The following is a 20,540-nucleotide window of genomic DNA, read 5'->3' on the forward strand; positions in this document are numbered from 1 at the left end:
AGGAGCGTGACTCCATTGACTTTGTATTGGTTTGTGGCTAACTAGCCGGAGCCACTATGAGGAACATCATGGATTGTGCTGAGAAAAGGACTCTACCAATCAACACCATCATTGGTAAGTATGAAATAGGGCTAGGGTTACAAAAATGAGAGCTATCCCTTTCATTAACGTTTGGGATAATGTAGAATAAATTCAACAACATGGTAGTGTGTGTGTCCTGTTCCTACAGATGGCTTTCACAAGCGCTGTGTCCATTTCACAAGACACTGTTTAGTCATCAGAGAACCTCCAGACAATAGCTACTCTCTGTCAACATTCACTGTACGACTTGATGGGCGAGTCCAGGGGGTTTATTGGCTCTTAGCAAACATCACACCGTCGATACGCCCAGCCGAGAGCTGCCCTTACTTAATGTCCTCACCAGATGAAAGATAGACAATAGAAATGTCCTTACGAGATGAAAGACATACAATAGAAAAAATTTCCTCACAGGATGAAAGACATACAATAAAAATGTCCTTACAAGAAAATCCATAGGCTGTTCTTTCATACTGTTTGGACCTTTATCTTGCTATAAGCAGCACCTTCCTTCCTCTCTGACTGACACCTGTCTAAAGCCTTGAGTCTCCTACGAGTGACCTATTGAACACCCTGTGGAAGCACTCCTCAGCAGCCTGGGAGTGAGACTGACCTGTGGAACACCCTGTGGAAGCACTCCTCAGCAGCCTGGGAGTGAGACTGACCTGTGGAACACCCTGTGGAAGCACTACTCGGCAGCCTGGGAGTGAGACTGACCTGTTGAACACCCCGTGGAAGCACTCCTCAGCAGCCTGGGAGTGAGACTGACCTGTTGAACACCCTGTGGAAGCACTCCTCAGCAGCCTGGGAGTGAGACTGACCTGTGGAACACCCTGTGGAAGCACTCCTCAGCAGCCTGGGAGTGAGACTGACCTGTTGAACACCCTGTGGAAGCACTCCTCAGCAGCCTGGGAGTGAGACTGACCTGTTGAACACCCTGTGGAAGCACTCCTCAGCAGCCTGGGAGTGAGACTGACCTGTTGAACACCCTGTGGAAGCACTCCTCAGCAGCCTGGGAGTGAGACTGACCTGTGGAACACCCTGTGGAAGCACTCCTCGGCAGCCTGGGAGTGAGACTGACCTGTTGAACACCCTGTGGAAGCACTCCTCAGCAGCCTGGGAGTGAGACTGACCTGTTGAACACCCTGTGGAAGCACTCCTCAGCAGCCTGGGAGTGAGACTGACCTGTGGAACACCCTGTGGAAGCACTCCTCAGCAGCCTGGGAGTGAGACTGACCTGTGGAACACCCTGTGGAAGCACTCCTCAGCAGCCTGGGAGTGAGACTGACCTGTGGAACACCCTGTGGAAGCACTCCTCAGCAGCCTGGGAGTGAGACTGACCTTTGGAACACCCTGTGGAAGCACTCCTCGGCAGCCTGGATGTGACCCTGGTTCTTCAGACACAGGCCCTTCAGCAGGAGAATCAGGCAGCGGTCATCCACCGAATACTCATTATCTATGGAAGAGGACAATATAGACATCCACTGAATACTCATTATCTATGGAAGAGGACAAATATAGACATCCACTGAATACTCATTATCTATGGAAGAGGTCAAATATAGACATCCACTGAATACTCATTATCTATGGAAGAGGACAAATATAGACATCCACTGAATACTCATTATCTATGGAAGAGGACAAATATAGACATCCACTGAATACTCATTATCTATGGAAGAGGACAATATAGAGACATCCACTGAATACTCATTATCTATGGAAGAGGACAATATAGAGACATCCACTGAATACTCATTATCTATGGAAGAGGACAAATATAGAGACATCCACTGAATACTCATTATTTATGGAAGGGACAATATAGAGACATCCACCGAATACTCATTATCTATGGAAGAGGACAATACAGACATCCACCGAATACTCATTATCTATAGACGAAGACAATAATAGACATCCACCGAATACTCATTATCTATGGAAGAGGACAAATATAGAGACATCCACTGAATACTCATTATCTATGGAAGGGACAATATAGAGACATCCACCGAATACTCATTATCTATGGAAGAGGACAATATAGAGACATCCACCGAATACTCATTATCTATGGAAGAGGACAAATATAGAGACATCCACTGAATACTCATTATCTATGGAAGGGACATAGATAATAGATTAGATAGATTAATGGGGTAGTGAAGGTAGCTTCAGCCTGCATGACAAACTACTTGGGATGGGTGTCAACAGGATCTTTGACCTTCTGACCAATATATCACAAGTTGTCAAAGTTAACAACAAGGTATCTAACCATTAGCATTGGTGTCCCCCAGGGATGTGTTCCGTCCCCTCTTCTGTACTCATTGTATACAAACGACTGTATCTCTCACTCTGACTCAGTTCAAATCTTCAAATTTGCTGATGACACCACTGCGACAGGTCTGTAATAATGAAACGCCTTACAGAGCAGAAGTCTCCTCACTAGTTGAGTGGTGTGCTTATAATAACCTAACCCTAAAACATCTCCAAAACCAAGGAGATGGTTGTGGACTCCCGCAAAAAAAGCGTGGAGCCCTTGATTATCAAATGAGCAGGTTGTTGAAACGGTAGACAACTTCCAAGTTCCCGTGGACCAGAATTTCCTCTGACCTTATATGGAACAACATGTCAGCCACATCGCGAAGAAAGCTCCCCAACGACAGTTTTTTCTGCACCAGATGTTTGGGGCTTCTAAACCAGGGATGCGTGACTTTTATAGAGCTGTGATAGAGCATTCTCACATTCTCCATCACCGTGTGGCATGGTAGCTGCTCATATGATGACAGGAAGGGGCTTAACGGGGTAGTGAAGGTAGCTTCAAAAACCATTGGTCAATATCTACCAAGCATCAGTGATATATTAGATTAGATATATTAGATTAGATTATATATTAGATTATATATTGCATATATTTAGCATTTTAGCATTTCGTTTTTTTAGATTATATATTAGATTAGATTTTGATTATTGGATTATTAGATTATATATTGTAACTATTTATTGTAGGGCAAATATAACTGAGAGGGCATACCCTCATCTCGCACCTTGTTGCCCATATGCACATGTCCAGGGTTAATTATATTGATTTGTTATATTGTTTACACTGCTTTTTTACTACCTGTACCTCCCCTCCCTCATGCTGCTATGATGCTTGCATTTCCCCAAGGGGATCAATAAAGGAATATCTTATCTTATCTTATATACAATTTCCGCTTGTTAAAGATGAGTGAAAATAGAGACCCCTCTCGTCCAGATAATGCACTGTTTGTCCCCCTCCCATCTAGAAGACGGTTTAAGAGTATTATATGTAAAGCCACTGGCCCATAACTCCTCACCCCACCTACACAACCTCCTCCAATGTACAGTTTCTACGTCAAATGTATATACTCACTTTTTTAGACTCTTTATGTATCACAAACAGTACTTTGTACTGTTTGTAAATCTGGTATGTCATAAATGTATAGATGTAGCAGTACTGTCTATCTGTATGTTGTGTATGTCATATGTTAGGATGAATTGAAAATGGGGGACCCTGATGTAAACAAGACAAAAGCCTTTCTCTGGTCTGCATCCCCTTAACAATTGTGTGTATTGAGCCGTACTGTATTGTACCCATTCTGCAATCTGTTAATACAATTTTCAATCAATCAATCAATCAATCAATCAATCAATCAATCAATCAATCAATCAATCAATCAATCAAACCATCTGTTCAGGCTATGATGCCCAGATCAACCATGTCCCATAGGGACCTCTAGGGACCTCTTAAACATGCTGAAACATACTCCAGACACTCTTAAATGCACCAGACATTTTATTATGTATCTGTATTATTAAATTTTATTTAAAGTATTTCGTTAATTAGTTTATTTGCTTACTTTGTGTATTCTTTCCACGTCTATGCTGATGAGTATTATGCTGTACTGTTATGTGTATGATTGTTGTTTACCTCTGCACTCGACACATTCCAATCAATGTTTCATTGAAATGGTAGTCAACTATTGAATCTTGAATGAATCTTAAGGAACACTGCAATTGGAGTGAGGAGGTTTTGGTCATGTATTCTCAAGTGGATGTTTAAAGTTCTGTTGGGGGTAAGGTGGTTTCTCTTGGGTTAGCATTAGGCTTAGGGCCTGGACAGTGGATAGTGATGGTCTGTAGTACCGGGAGACTCCAGCAGGGTGCGCTCTGCCTCCACCAACGTCTGCATCATCCCTTCAGTCAGCTGTGGCCTCTTGCTGATCATAGTGAAGCCATTCCACATGTACATCATCTCCTACAAAATAAAAGCACAGTATTATTATCAAAACCACACGTGGAGGGTCTGTGTGTGTGTGTGTGCGTGCGTGCGTGCGTGCGTGCGTGCGTGCGTGCGTGCGTGCGTGCGTGTGCGTGTGTGTGCGTGTGTGTGTGTGTGTGTGTGTGTGTGTGTGCCTCCTCACCAGGACGGGCACTGGGAGCCTGATAGGGGACTGGGCCTTGTAGCGTCTGGCTTTGCGTATGGCAAACTTCTCAGTGGGCGGAGACTTTCCTGCAATCTTCTGCTTCAAGGTGGGCACCTGTCTGAGGGCACAGGGGAGGAGACAGAGGGGGCTTATTTGTTTATTTACCAACTGTTTGTATTTATCGGGACCCCATTTAATACATTAACAGGAAGTAATGTTGCATTAGTTGTCTTGTGATAATAAAAAAAAATAAATAAAAAAAAAATGTAAATACATAAATAACAAGTAAGCCTGAAACCTGTGGCTTTCACTGAGGGAGTTTAATACCAACTCTAAAACTGTGGGCTGTGTTTACCTGAAGAGGTCCACCTCATTCTCTCCAAACGGCCTGGATTCATCTTTAGGAAGCATGGTGAGGTAAGCAGCCTTCATATACACATACATGGCCTGCAAAACAAACGTGATTATATATAATACAATACAATACATGGCCTGTGAGAAAGACAGGCCAGCGCGGGTCTGACCCTTTATTTGACTGGTTAGTGTTGGTCCCGTGGTTCGATTCCCAGCTGCCCCCTGAATTCACTATGTTGGTGTCAGAAGTGGGATGGTGGACCGTGAGGCCATCAGAAGCGCATGCACCCAGAGGTGTGAGGGAGCTGATAGGCTGAAATGTTGGGACGCGCTTCCTGAAGGAGGGGGGGGGGGGCACATATATATGGCCAGCAAGTAAGATATAATTATATATACAGGGCCGGCAAGAGAAATTATTATTCCATTGATCAAGCATAACAACCCAGCTTTGTCAGGGCCTCAAAGTCACTGACAAGACAGATAGGTTGAAATATATCAACAAAGCAGCAAACAGCCCGGTATGGGCCGGTCAATAGATTCATGTAATGTTGGTAAACACACCGTGCTCAGGGCCAGTCACCAATACCTCCTGAGCCGCTTTGAGCTCGTTGTTGCTTGAGCTGCTCTGAGCTGTTAAGAAGTACAATAGGCCTCTATGAAGAAACCATGGAACTCCCCCGACAAAACGCTGTTCGCAATGAAAATGGCCGGGTGTCATTCTGCCAGTTCCGCATAACTGGGAGTGACACACTTTCACCTGTTACCTAGTAAGCTTGGGAATGGACAGATTGATTGATTTCCAACATGACTAACATGGACAGATTGATTGATTTACAACATGACTAACATGGATGGATTGATTAGATCTCCAACATGACTAACATGGATGGATTGATTAGATCTCCAACATGACTAACATGGATGGATTGATTAGATCTTTATAAAAATATTAAAAAATATTGATATTTATATTATATATCAAATAAATATTTTTTTATATTACAAATATTTATTGGACTATGTTAGTATCACAAACATGTTTGGGCCTCTGTCTTCATCAGGGTGTAAACTCAGACTGTCAAGGCGTCATATATAAGGTTCACAGATGATCAACATTCAGCAGTTCTCCGATCAGGAGCCACAAAAGACAGTCCAATCAGTCTAGCTAACAATGTGTCCCATCAACTACATGTCCACAGTAAACCAGGACAATATGTATCAAGGTAAGGAAAAAAACTGTCAGAATAAATATCTTAATGGATCCTCTATTTTCATAGTCGAGCACATCCTCATCATTTACTGTTTGTCATGACTCATATGAAACACGGCATTATGGAAAATGCGCTTACCGTGTTCTCCATAGTCAGACAAGAAGATAGATACCAATTTCCTCTCTCTGTGTTCAGTAGAAAGCTATCCGGCTGCAAGCTAGCCTAGCTTAGCACAAATTAATGGGAGCGGATAAGGACCGGCTAGCCTAACTGTAACTGAGGGGTTACAAAACCCTGACTGTATTAAAGATTGTGATAGATTAAACCACTGCTAGTTATGTACTTTAATTACTGGCCAGACAGTACATCAAATATAGATGGTGAACACCCACAAGAACACGGCATTGACACAGAAATACTATTGGAGGGTAATTTATTATTATTAGGCAACGTTAGGTTACAGAATGAGAATTAGGGTCGCGCTTGTATGGCGAAGAATATACGTAAAGTCAGTCAAGAGCATAAGTCACTAAGAATAGCAGGAATCCTACGATGGGTCTAAGCTGACGCCACCTGTTGTATAGTAGCAATTATATAGGGCAACACTGGTACCGACTGGAGACAATGGGTTCCCTCCGGGGTGTAAGGCCTGGAGGGTAGAGGAATGTTCGGGTACTCCGTCTGATTCAATGAGGAATAAAGAGACTCCAGGTACAGGAGTCGGTTCTTGTAAACTCCCTTGATCAGCAGCAAAAGCAATAATTGTAATCCAAAATGCCCGACAGCATTGATGACAGCTAGCCAGCCCCGTCCACGAGGCAGGCCCGAGTTTTAATCCTCACGAGGTTGAATCCCAAACGACAGTGGAAATCAACGATACTCTTCTCCGGTGGTCACGTCCCAAATCAATATAATCCAACCAGGAATGGTTCTGCAATCGCCGACGCTGGTTCTCCTGTGCACTATAATTCACATTAAACTAGGTCAAACTTGACGTTACTTCACTAACTCTGACACTTTTACTATTCTATTCGCACATGTTCTAAACGCACGGTTGCTCACTTCAATGTTACCGAACTTGTCACACTGCTGCTTTAGACGAACTGAATAAACTACTGCTGGGCACACCTGCGCCAGCATATATACTTAAGTGACAATCTAGTACCAAACCTCAGTTCTTGTCTGGTATCAATACACTGCCTCTGGGCATGTTCTGACATGCCTGAAACTCGCCCATTGCACCTGTCTGAGTGCGAGACTGCCTGGAGCCTTCGTCAGGGGGCATTATTCATGGGGAAAGTGAATGTTACTATGATTTACACGCAGGCTTAAAGGGATATACCGTGTATATATAAATAATATACAAAGTATATAAAACAATAAATGCAGATTCTCAACTTTAATCTGGCCCTTCACAACACTAACTGTTGACCAAAAACACCTCTCCCAGAGTTTTAAGCTAGGCTAGTGGTCCGTATCTGCTTCCATTCATTTGTCCTAAGCTAGGCTAGCTTGCAGCCGGATAGCTTTCTACTGAGCGCACAGAGAGGAAACTGGTATCTATCTTCTTGTCTTGATACCTTGACCTTGATACATACCTATTGTAATGGTTTACTGTGGACATGGCGTGTTGATATGGCATTGTTTTGCGAGTGAGACCTGCTTAATGTTGATTAAGGTGTCTGTGAATCATATCTATGCTGTCTTGACAGATGAAACAGGTTGGTGATGCTAACAAACTCCAATAAATATATTTAACTGCATGAGAGAAGTGTGCTGCCTTCACATTCTATTTTCTAGTCTTACAAACCGATAACCTGTGCCTTTGCGTTCTTTATTTAATTTCCATTCCTTGATTTGATCTCTAACATGGATGGATTGGTTCGATCTCTAACGTGGATGGACTAAGTAGACCACCATGGCTAACAGGTGTGAAGATATTACAGAATTACGATGGCACTTTGCACCCGGTGGGAACCATCTAGATACATCTGTCCCAAGTGACTTCTGTTTGTTCTTCTCTTCAGGATATTTAGGCGAATAACTAGTTGAGTAATAATCAACTGTAGTCTAGTCCTGACTCTCTGGCTCTCCTGGCTCAGTAGGTCAGCGTAGAAGCTAGGGTCAGGGTCAGGATTAGGGTCAGGGTTAGGGTCAGGGTTAGTTACCTTGGACCAGCGGCTCTCCTGGCTCAGCAGGTCAGCGTAGAAGTAGGCCATCTTCCAGACCTGCTTGTAGGTGTGGCACCACATCAGCTCCCAGTAGCACATGTGGTGGAACTGTTTCCAGGCCTGCTGGGCCTTGCAGCCGTCCTCAAAGAGCGCCACCGCCTGGTGGCACAATACAACTTCAGCATTAGAATAGAATAGAATAGAATAGAATAGAATAGAATAGAATAGAATAGAATAGAATAGAATAGAATCTAGGCAAATACAAATAAATGACAAATAATACAGTGTTATAAATTATGAGCAGGATCCCAGACACCGACACAGGATTTTGGATATTTAGTGGCACTGAACAATATATCCAATATATGGTAACTTTAACATTACATACATGCTGTACATTCTCTCACTGGGCTAACTTCTAGTGAATGAAAAATGATTAAATATTGATACTTTTCAGGGGGCCCCTTGGAACCTCCTCAAGGGTACATGAGAGAATGTACAGCATGTATGTAATGTTAAAGTTCCCACTGTTTCCACTGATGTTCTCTAACTTATAACACTGTATTATTTGTCATTTATTTTTATTTGGCTTTGTGATATAGATATTATATATATACATATATATATATATATATATATATATATATATATATATATATATATATATATATATATATATATATATATATATATATATATATATTGGATATATTGTTCAGCGCCACTAAACTCGGTTAACCGTCTGTAGTGTGGTTGTGAAAGGGTTAACCCGTTGTCGTGTGGCAGTGAAAGGGTTAACTTTATGTATTGTCGGAGTGAAAGGGTTAACCTTATGTAGTGTGGTTGTGAAAGGGTTAACCTTCTGTAGTGTGGTAGTGGAAGGTTAACCTTCTGTAGTGTGGTAGTGAAATGGTTAACCCTTTGTCATGTGGCAGTGAAAGGGTTAACCTGTATTGTTGCAGTGAAAGGGTTAACCATTTGGTAGTGGGGTTGTGAAAGGGTTAACCCTTTGTCGTGTGGCAGTGAAAGGTTAACCTTGTAGTGTGTTAGTGAAAGGGTTAACCTTCTTCTGTAGTGTGGTAGTGAAAGGGTTAACTTTCTGTAGTGTGGTTGTGAAAGGTTAACCTTCTGTAGTGTGGTAATGAAAGGTTAACCTTCTGTAGTGTGGTAGTGAAAGGGTTAACCCTTTGTCGTGTGGCAGTGAAAGGTTAACCTTCTGTAGTGTGGTAGTGAAAGGGTTAACCCTTTGTCGTGTGGCAGTGAAAGGTTAACCTTCTGTAGTGTGGTAGTGAAAGGTTAACCTTCTGTAGTGTGGTAGTGAAAGGTTAACCTTCTGTAGTGTGGTTGTGAAAGGTTAACCTTCTGTAGTGTGGTTGTGAAAGGTTAACCTTCTGTAGTGTGGTAGTGAAAGGGTTAAAGCAGCATGTTGTGAACCTCACCTCATCAATATTCCCCTTGATCTCCTCGGTCCTGCCTGCAAAGAAGAGGAATATGGCTCCCTGGACAGAGGAGCGAGACACAGTGCTTTAAGCCACAGAGTCCATGCACAGCCATACATTACAGGTAAGTGACACTCTGTACGTACTAATATCAAGTGAGACTTTGACAAAATCGCCTTTTAAACGATAGGGAGATGGGTACGCCTTTTTAGCAAGTTAGAAAGCAGCTATTCCTACAGTATGTCATAGTATGTCATTCACCGTGTTCACGCTCAGCCACACCCTCTTCATTTTACGCCTCAGAGAGACCTTCTGAATATTTATCCACATTTTATCCAATATTTCTTTATAAATTACTGCTTATTTTTCTTCTTCTATACTCTTACTTAGTTATGCCACATATAAAATACATTATTGTTAGAAAACTCAGATGATGCTAGTCAGGGCCGGACTGGGGGAATTATTCAGGCCGGGAAATATAGTGCAAAATATAGTCCCAGTCAGGCAACTTTTTAAGCGGGGGTCTGGGGGTCCACCACCAGGAACATTTTACTTACAAAGACACTTAATTCCCAAACAACAACTCTTATCAGAAAAGTGGGAGTATTTCATTTTTAATCTGACATTACAAGAAAAATCTAAATAAAAATGGTTATGATCAGGACTGAAGTTGAATAAAAGATTTATGGAAAAAAAAGTGGAAAAGTATTTCAACATTTTGAAGAGGACAATTTAGTCCCCTAATGGTAAGACAAGACACAAGGGTTGATTGATTGATTGATTGATTGATTGATTGATTGATTGATTGATTGATTGATTGATTGATTGAAAATGTTATTAACAGATTGCAGAATGGGTACAATACAGTACGGCTCAATACACACAATTGTTAAGGGTATGCAAACCAGAGAAAGACTTTCGTCTTGTTTACATCAGGGTCCCCCATTTTCAATTCATAATGACATTTATGACATACATGACATATAGATATACAGATATATATCATGACATTTATGACATACACAACATACAGTACTGTTACATTTATGACATACAAGATATACAAATATACAGTACTGTTTAACTGAGATCCTAAAAGAAAATATATACATTTGAGGGGGAAGAAACTGTACATTAGGAGTGGGTAGGGCGTTCCACATCGTTGTGGCATAATTGTGAAATGCGTTTAGTCCCTTGTTTGAGCCGAATCTGGGTTGAACATGATTTGTGGAACTCCCTCTGGTGTTGTGGTTGTGGAATTCACTGACCTTTGGGAAGTATTTCGACATGTACATGGGTATCTTAGTGGTGTAGTGTATCTTGTAGACCAGGCCCATTGCAAGCTGCTGTACTCTGTCGTCTACTCTAAGCCATCCCAGGATGTCAAAATGGGCAGGTGTAAGGTGGGTTTTAGGAGTAGTCTGACCAGTTTGTTTTGTGATGTTTGTAGTCTTGTTTTTAGTGCCTTTGAGGTGCTTTGGTATATGAGGTGCAAGCATAGTCGTAGTACCCTTGAATGAGTGCTCCTGTTAGAGTCTTCAGGGTATTCTTGCTTACCAGAGAGGAGATCCGGTACAGGTTAAATGATTGATTGTCCAGTTTCTTGGCAGCTTTAACATTGGGCTTTTGACAGGGGACGATGATGATGCATGGTAAGGTTAGCTATGTTAGCTAGCTAGCATGTTTATTTTTTATCACTGACTAACCTGGTGGTCCCGTGGTGCAAGAAAACATTTGGTCAATTTTGCCACATTTAGCGGCATCTCCTGTAAGGGCCTTTCTTTTTTTCTCTCTCTCCCTCTCTGCTCCACCCTTCCTCTTTTTTTCCACTGTTGAACTGTTGAAACATTTAATTTCCAATCATTTCCATCTGACTGTTCTGTGAAATACAAGCAGTCAGCAGTAGGGATGGGTATCGTTAGGATTTTATCGATACTACTACTCTTATCGATACTGCTTAACAGTTCGGTACTTTATCGATACTCTTATCGGTTCTTTTTGATAATTTTTTTATGATTTTTATATTTGCAGTTGAGAGCATTAGTCATCTCCCTACAGTAAAGATTAGAAATGATTGAATTATTGTAAATTTGTGTGGAGTGGTGGGAATAGCTGCTTCAATAATAACTTATATTATAACAACAACAACAACAACAACAACAACAACAACAACAACAACAAACAAGTTAGACAACTATGTATACAAAAAAAACGATATACACTGACTGAATGATTAGTTGTTACCTAAAGCCCTTGGACGCCACTGTAGAGAAGGGGTGCAGGCCTTTGACAACAAACTTTGTCACAGCCCTGCGACACTCGTTCACCCTATCCTCTATCATCCTTCCTCTAGCTGCTAGGGAGAAAGGACTTTGGGTGGTGGAGGGAGGTAGAGGGAGGATGTGTGGTGGCCCTGGGCTCACTGGGCTGGGACACATTGGTGGCTGACGCCTCAGCTTGACGATCTATAAAAAGTTTTTAGATTGTAGTATTTGTAGCTAAACAATTATTTTGTTTATTAGCCTATTTGTAATAATTCGTTATTAGCCTAGGAAACTCAGTATCTTGGCTTACCGGCCGGCTGCAGTGGACGTGGATGCAGATGGGACACTGCGCGCAAGGCAGTCGAATACGCGCATTTCTGCACAATAATATCGTGTTTTGCCAACAAATGTTTTGATAGATTGCTCGTATTGCCACCCTTACTGGCAAATGTTTTGTTGCACTTGTGGCAACGTGCATTGTCGGCATTGACCCTTGTAAAGTATATCCATACTTTAGAACGCTTCGCTCTATCCGCCATGATCACGACTCAGTGCATGCAGAGCTGCTGTCTGTGTGCAGCGCGCTATAGCACGGGGCGTCGGGGACAGCGCTTTCATTAAGGAGTACCCGTATGTAGTACCCGTATGTCTATGTGTAGCACTAGCGAGCGACTCGCGAGGAGTGTGTGTAATAATTGACTCGCTGGCTGCGGCTCGCTTCTCGTGCAGAGACAGAGAGAGGATCGTTCGCAACTTTTAAATAATAATAATAATAATAATAATTTCTCTAGAGTATCGATAGCAGTACCGAGGACGTCGGAGCTTATAAATACTCTGGTATTTTCTAATATTGTACCGGTTCCCGTTCAAAACCGGGGTCCGGGGGGCATCCCTAGTCAGCAGTATGTATCTCCTGCAAGGGCCTTTCTTTTTTCTCTTTCTCCCTCTCTGCTCCACCATTCCTCTTTTTTCCACTGTTGAAACATTTAATTTCCAGTAGTGTTTGGTACATCTGACTGTTCTGTTCTGCCCCACCCTTCCTCTTTTTCTACTGTCCATCTTCAAGCGCAGGTTATGCTTGTCTTTATGTTTGTCTTTCGCTCTGTCTCTCCCTGTCATTCAGCAGAAGTGCCATCTGCCATTCCATTCGCCGCCTCCACTATCAATCAGTTGTATGGCCTGGTCCTGCCTCCACCAATCACATGCGACTCCCTTTGTGCGTGTGAGAGAGAGAGAGAGAGAGAGAGAGAGAGAGAGAGAGAGAGAGAGAGAGAGAGAGAGAGAGAGAGAGAGAGAGAGAGAGAGAGAGAGAGAGAGAGATAGCTCTAACTTGTGTGCATTTAGACTGTTACCCTCTGTGATCTCCTGGTTGTTCCCCACCTAGGTTATCTAACTATCGCACCACCGCAACTAGAAACACTGGCCTGGCCTGCTTCTAAGTTCAGTGGGCTGACTGCGGGTAAAATAATTTTTTTATAAATTTAATTATTATTATTATTATAATTTGTATCTGTGCAGGCCAGGCCACTGGGAAAACTCCCGGTGCTCCCGATGGCCAGTCCGGGCCTGATGCTAGTGTTAGCTGTATGAATATGTGTTGGTTGGTAGCTTAGCAGCACAGGAGTCCAAAGTGTGTCTGCTCTCCCTGGGACAGTTGGGACAGTTACCCTGGTGCGGTTGGGACAGTTACCCTGGGGCGGTTGGGACAGTTACCCTGGGGCGGTTGGGACAGTTACCCTGGGGCGGTTGGGACAGTTACCATGGAGCGGTTGGGACAGTTACCCTGGGGCGGTTGGGACAGTTACCCTGGGGCGGTTGGGACAGTTACCCTGGGGCGGTTGGGACAGTTACCCTGGGGCGGTTGGGACAGTTACCCTGGGGCGGTTGGGACAGTTACCCTGGGGCGGTTGGGACAGTTACCCTGGGGCGGTTGGGACAGTTACCCTGGGGCAGTTGGGACAGTTACCCTGGGGCGGTTGGGACGCGTGAATATTAAAGGCAACCAACTTGTGTTCAGCTTTTCGTTCAGCGTTTCTCTGATTGGCCACACGGCCAATCAATCAATCCACTAGCACACGCCCTCGCGCAAAGAGAGACGCGGCAAAAGCGCTGGTCGAACCAGCGGTGTTCTGTTGTGTGACTGTACTCTACAGCGGTGTTCTGTTGTGTGACTGTACTAAACACTTCCACCACATGACCGACATTTGACATACAGTACACCTCCTATCTATGTTGGGATTATGTTTGGTCATGACAAAACAATAAAAATCGCTACTGTTAGTAAGCTGCCACCACCCACTTCAATGACAGAGCTCTCATATTTGCGAATGTATAAACTATATCTTAAATTATGGCGATGTGTCTAATATGGCTGTCGCGAAGTCATTGATAAGCGACAGCCATATTAGACACATAGCCACAATTTACGATATAGTTTATGCATTCGCAAAATATGAGAGCTCTGTCATTGAAGGGCTTCGTTCTACAACGGAGCACGGTCGCTGCTGCTGGAGCTGGACCGAGTAGAGCCGGCGGCGGTGCACGGAAGCCGGGGACTAACCACCGCATCGCCCCGCTGACGTTAAAAACGCGAAATAACGTTACTGATGTACAGTGACACCCAGAGTTTCTAGTTACAGTAGTGACGCGTGAATCGAGATAGTCCTAACACTAGTCTGTAACAGTGCTTATTATTAAGAGTCAGATAGTCCTAACAGTGTTTATAGTCCTAACACAGTGTTTATTAGTAAGAGTCAGATAGTCAGTGTTTATTATTTCATAACTGTATGGGCTTTGTTTATACATGTACAGTGACGAGTGAATCTAACTTTGGTTGTTAAAAACGCGAAACATAATAATCAGTCAGCAGCGCTCCACTGCTACCGCAGCCCAACACAAGTGCGTTGGAACAGCAGCCCAACACTACACAAGTTGGTTGCCCGCGCTGCCGCGCTGCCGCACTTGCTCTTTGGATTTCATTTGGGACGTGGGACGGCTGCGCTTGCCTGCGCGTGGGGGCGGGGGGGGCACGGCCAATCAGAGAAAAGCCGAACACAAGTTGGTTGCCTTTAATATTCACGCGGTTGGGACAGTTACCCTGGGGCGGTTGAGACAATAATGTTTACAGTTCCTACCTTGTTACAAATCTAAATCTGACAAAAACAAGACAAAGGCTTTTCCTAATTGAATGAGACCCTTTCAGGCCCACTGAGAAGTCACTGAATTAATGTTCACTGTGTGTTCTGTAATGTTCAAGTGGCAACCAGTCAGAAACCCTTTTTTGCCTCCTTCATAAACCCCTGTGATGCATAGGGTTAGGGTTTTGATAGGGTTAATAATGTTGTTAATGAACTTGGTTTAGGGTTAGGGTTTTGATAGGGTTAATAATCTTTTTAATTAACTTGGTTTAGGGTTAGGGTTCTCATAGGGTTAATAATGTTTTTAATGGACTTGGTTTAGGGTTAGGGTTTTCATAGGGTTAATGATGTTTTCAATAGTAAATGGACTGCATTTATATAGCGCTCTTATCCAAAGCGCTTTACAATTTGTTCCTCACATTCATCCATTCACTCACCGACGACGGAGGCAACCATGCAAGGTGCCAACCTGCTCATTGGAAGCAATTAGGGGTTAAGTGTCTTGGTCAAGGACACTTCAACACACTGCCGGGAGGAGTGGGAATTGAACCAGGAACCTTCCGATTACCAGACAACTGCTCTACCTACTGAACCACTGTTGCCCCGTAATGAACTTGGTTTAGGGTTAGGGTTTTGATAGGGTTACAACTGTTTTGAATGAACTTGGTTTAGGTTATAGCCCAGGGGTGGCCAACCAGTCAGAGACTAAGAGCCACAAAAAAATGACTGTGGTACCACAAAGAGCCACACCATATACCAGCGTTTCTCAACCTTTTTTTTCAGTCACGGCACCCTTCATGTGTTTATAGGTCTCACCCTCTGGCCTCTGAAGTTGCTAATATCTTTTTTATTTGGGCCTCACAGGGTTAAAAGTACCCTGTGAGACCCACGGTTGCAAAATTACAAAATCACTTTTAGCCATTTAAAAAAATTATGTTTATTTAAACATTTTTAAAGGGGAACTATTTTACTATTTCTTTCACTATTTGGGCACTTTTACACAATTCCTGTGAGTCTATGGAACACCTAGGTTTTAAAAAAAAAAAATGCATTGTTTTGTATTTCTAATCAAGTACTAAAAACCGCATTTTTCTACCTCAAGATCTTAAGCCGTTTTGAGGCTGGGCTCCAACCACTGTGTGGCCTGGTGCCAACTGCCACATCAACTGCCACATTATTATGCAGCTGAGAAATCTCTGACATCACAGATATGCACATTTTCAGATGACTCAGTTCAGTGAGGGTGAATATTGTGAGAGGAGAATTGGAAGAATTCGCCAATATGAGAATTAGAGACATATATCCTATTAATATAAGTCCACATAGCTAAGAAACAATGGTAAACACTGAAAAAAGCCATTTATAAGATAGTTCCCCTTTAAGCACATGTATAGTCAATTGGTCCTGTTGTTCAGCCTCACAATGCTATTTGATAGTAAATGTGTTATATGTCCCACCCTCTGAAGTTGCTAATTTCTTTTTAATTTGGGCCTCACAGGGTTAACCTCTTAAGCCCGAGATATACAGTAAAAGTGTATATTTTCAGCATTATGTTTGTTTACCAATTATTTTAACTGTTATTAGTGAAATATAAGATTATAGAAATCTCAGGGCATTGAGTCGGAAACCGGCGCATATTGACAGGAGGAAGTGGCACAGCCAAAAGTGAGTGTAGTCTTTTGAAGGAAGAGACTCAGGGCTTTAAAATTTCGAAAAACTACCCTACCCAGCTCACACCAGCCCCTGTCAATCATCTGACTTCTGGATTTACTTTTTAATTTCTCTTATTTTTTGGGATTATCTCCCACAAACCTGAACGTTATTGCCATAAAACAGAACGCAGTTAGTTTCTCTACCTTTCTGTGAACGTCTTGCAAAAAACGGTGTTGCAATATGATGAAGAATGGTGGAGAAATTTACATTATAAAAAAGATGGCAGAATTCAGTACTGTATCTACAAAACCTTCTGTTTAATCATCTTCCCTTTATTCATTTGCTTAGATTTTTCAGGTCTGGTCAATTTTAGCATGGTGTTATTTACAGTCGAAGATATATTTTTTTTTAAATAGAATTGATATTCTCCTTTGGTTCATTACAATTTACTCAAGCCTAGTAACAGACACACTATTTCTGACACTGATCCATATATGTCCCTAGATTCAGATACCAAGAACATGCAAATGGACAATTTTTTTTTTATGGATGGAAGAGCCGCACATTGACGGGCAAAGAGCCGCATGCGGCTCGCGAGCCGCGGGTTGGCCACCCCTGTTATAGCCCATGCTCTCTGTTTTAAGTTATGTTTAGCCTATTAAGAGATTTAGACTGCTAAGCTGAATTAAAAGGCCATGTAAATATTTTGAATGTGCAGAGTTCAACTCTGCGTTTTTGCAAAACTAAACTAACTAATAGCCTACATACACCTATAGACTACATGTAGGGCTATGGTAACTATATTGAGCTGATAGGTGCCACTGAAATGAAGATGCAGAAGACCATATCCATTCCAAACTCAGAACAAGGTGTCCCAACCGACCCTACCCGCTGTCCCAACTATCCCGGGGAGGCGCCCGCACTGTGCACCTATTAGTCTGGCTAATGTTTGCCAAGACTTCCCTCGGCTTGTATCGGTACACACTGAGTCCCAGTGCTGAGTTTACACTGTGGGTGGGGCCGGCATGCAGTCAAAGGGTGGGGGAGAAAGAGTAATGAGGACTGAGGAGGAGTGAAGGAGTGAGAGACTGAGTCAGGGTTTCCCATCAATGACCTAGACTGTGGCGGCCCGCTAATTAGTCCCGCCACAGTTGTATAATGAACAACTTATATAAAGTTTGCCAATAGGGATGTACCAGTAGTATTGGCAGTGGTAGTAGTCGTAATAGTAATCCACTATATTTTTTTATTTTCTAAAAAATAAAGAAGTTCAACACAGGTAACCACTTTTGCTTCATTTCTTTGATGGCTCAAATGTATCCAGTGGTTCCCAATCCTCTCCTCGAAGCACCCCAGCCGTTCCATGTATTTGTTAAATTCCACCACCAGCACACCTGATTCAACTAATAAAGGGCTAGTTAAGTTGAATCAGGTGTGCTGGTCGTGGAATTTAACAAATACATTGAACGGCTGGGGTGCTTCGAGGAGAGGATTGGGAAGCACTAGTCTAGTAAATGTTGTGTTTTGAGCACAAAGTTCATCATAGAATCTAGCCTCTTTATTTTGCTCTCAAAGTGCACCAGATTGATGCATTTAACTTTAAAATGTACAAAAAACATTTTTTTCAGGGGGGGCATGCCCCCGGACCCCCCTAGAGGGTCGGAGGTTCACCCCCCATAGTCTCTGAAAATCCTGTGGGAAACACTGTGAGTGGTGGTATGAAGGAGTGATATTATGAAGGAGTGATATTATAAAGGAGTGTAAGAGATTGAGTGATAGTATAATGGAGTGATAGAGACAGCTGGAGTGAAAGGAGAGATGATATGAAGGACTAAGGAGTGATGGTATGATCAATCAATCAATCAATCAATCAATCAATCAGATTTATTCATAGAGCCCATTTAAACATGACACATGTCAACCAAAGTGCTGTACAGAGGGTAGATACACATAGATACATCTAGACAACATATAGACAGCAATCACATCTCAGGTTTACGGGAGGACACACAAGCAAACACACAGGAAAACAGGGCATGAGTCAGTGAACATCGGGAAAAGCTAATAAGTAGAAGTGGGTTTTGAGTCTAGACTTGAAGGCATCCGTCGATGAAGGAGTGAGAGAGTGGTGGAGTGGATGGAGTAATGGTATGAAGGAGTGATGATATGAAAGAATGATAGTATGAAGGAGTGATATATGAAGGAGTGATAGTATAAAGGAGTGATACTGTATATGAAGGAGTGAATGGTATAGAGGAGTGATATATGAAGGAGTGAGAGAGACTGGTGGTGTGGAATTAGAGATGATATGAAGGAGTGATAGTATGAAGGAGTGATAGTATGAAGGAGTGATATATGAAGGAGTGATAGTATGAAGGAGTGAGAGAGACTGGTGGTGTGGAATGAGAGATGATATGAAGGAGTGATAGTATGAAGGAGTGATAGTATGAAGGAGTGATATATGAAGGAGTGATAGTATGAAGGAGTGATAGTATGAAGGAGTGAGAGAGACTGGTGAATTGGACAGAGTAATGGTATGAAGGAGTGAAAGTATTATGGAGTGATAGAGACAGCTGGCGTGGAAGGAGAGATGATATGAAGGAGTGATAGTATGAAGGAGTGATATATGGAGGAGTGAGAGAGACTGGTGGAGTGGACAGAGTAATGGTATGAAGGAGTGATAGTATGATGGAGTGAGAGAGACAGCTGGCGTGGAAGGAGAGATGATATGAAGGAGTGAGAGAGACTGGTGGAGTGGAAGGAGAGATGATATCAAGGAGTGACAACATGAAGTTCACTCTTCCTCTATCTTGATAACGAGGACTAACGAGACCTGACCCCTGTCTGTATCTTAAGAATCTGTCGTACGTATCGTTGTTTTTCTTTCACATTTGAAGTCACTGGTCAATTACTCACAACACAGAATGGTTCATTTGGACAAAAGGGACAATTGTGTGATAGAAATGTTTCTTTTTTTCCATTTAGACCAGCTTCTAGTCCTTGGTTACCATGGCAATCACTCATTGCACAATTCCCAGCAGAGATTGTGACAAATGTTCACCTCAAGATGCAGTAAATTATCATTTTAATCAACATAAGATAACATCACATTTAATTATTTTCTCAGAATGTGTTTGTTTTGCAGCAAGTCGTTTTGTTGTTGCTGCCCTTATAGTAGTGTTATAGATTTCTCCATTCAAACTACTGCAATCCCTACCTCTGGTCATTAATTTATATATGATTTAGCCCCTGTTATCCCTCTATAATAGATATATCTAGAATTGATAATCATTCTAGAATTGAATAGCCATGAATTGTCCTATATCACCAGCAGCCTCCCTAGGGATGCACCGATCCGACTTTTTCAGTCCCGATACCGATACCTGGGCTTTGGGTATCGGTCGATACCGAGTACCGATCCGATACCCATTGTTCAATTAATAAACTGTATGCCTCACTGTGTGGAAGAGACTGGGGTCATTCTTTTGTGCAAGGCAACATCAGGCTTGACTTAAAACATTACTTTCCTAACTTAATGTCTTGGAGGTGGGCTTCCCACTCTCCAAGACATTTACAACAAGCACTGCATGGGTAAGGCTAAGAGAATAATCAAAAGACTCCAGCCATCCAAACAACTGCCTCTTCGAACTGCTGCGGTCAGGCAAGCGATACCGGAGTCTCATGGCAAGCACAGAGAGACTCAGAAGAAGCTTCTATCCCCAGGCCATCAGGATGCTAAATGACAATAACACTATGTAACAAACTATCAAATACACTCA

The 20,540-nt window shown here is 42.5% G+C and overlaps 1 protein-coding gene across 2 annotated transcripts in view; it reads right to left on the reverse strand.

Annotated features, from left to right (window-relative positions):
- LOC311239943 (tetratricopeptide repeat protein 39A) overlaps window positions 1–20,540 on the reverse strand; it is a 111,973-nt gene that overhangs the window by 33,218 nt on the left and 58,215 nt on the right. For both annotated transcript variants that reach the window (XM_084328386.1, XM_084328385.1), the window contains 6 exons: window positions 9,708–9,767; window positions 8,266–8,427; window positions 4,888–4,979; window positions 4,530–4,650; window positions 4,252–4,363; window positions 1,420–1,534 (listed from right to left, as the gene is read on the reverse strand). In XM_084328386.1, coding sequence (XP_084184512.1) covers window positions 1,420–1,534; window positions 4,252–4,363; window positions 4,530–4,650; window positions 4,888–4,979; window positions 8,266–8,427; window positions 9,708–9,767 — 662 coding nt within the window. The remainder of the gene's footprint in view (window positions 1–1,419; window positions 1,535–4,251; window positions 4,364–4,529; window positions 4,651–4,887; window positions 4,980–8,265; window positions 8,428–9,707; window positions 9,768–20,540) is intronic.

This window comes from Notolepis coatsorum, assembly GCF_963971535.1.
Source record: "Notolepis coatsorum genome assembly, chromosome: 14".
Lineage (NCBI taxonomy): Eukaryota > Metazoa > Chordata > Actinopteri > Aulopiformes > Paralepididae > Notolepis > Notolepis coatsorum.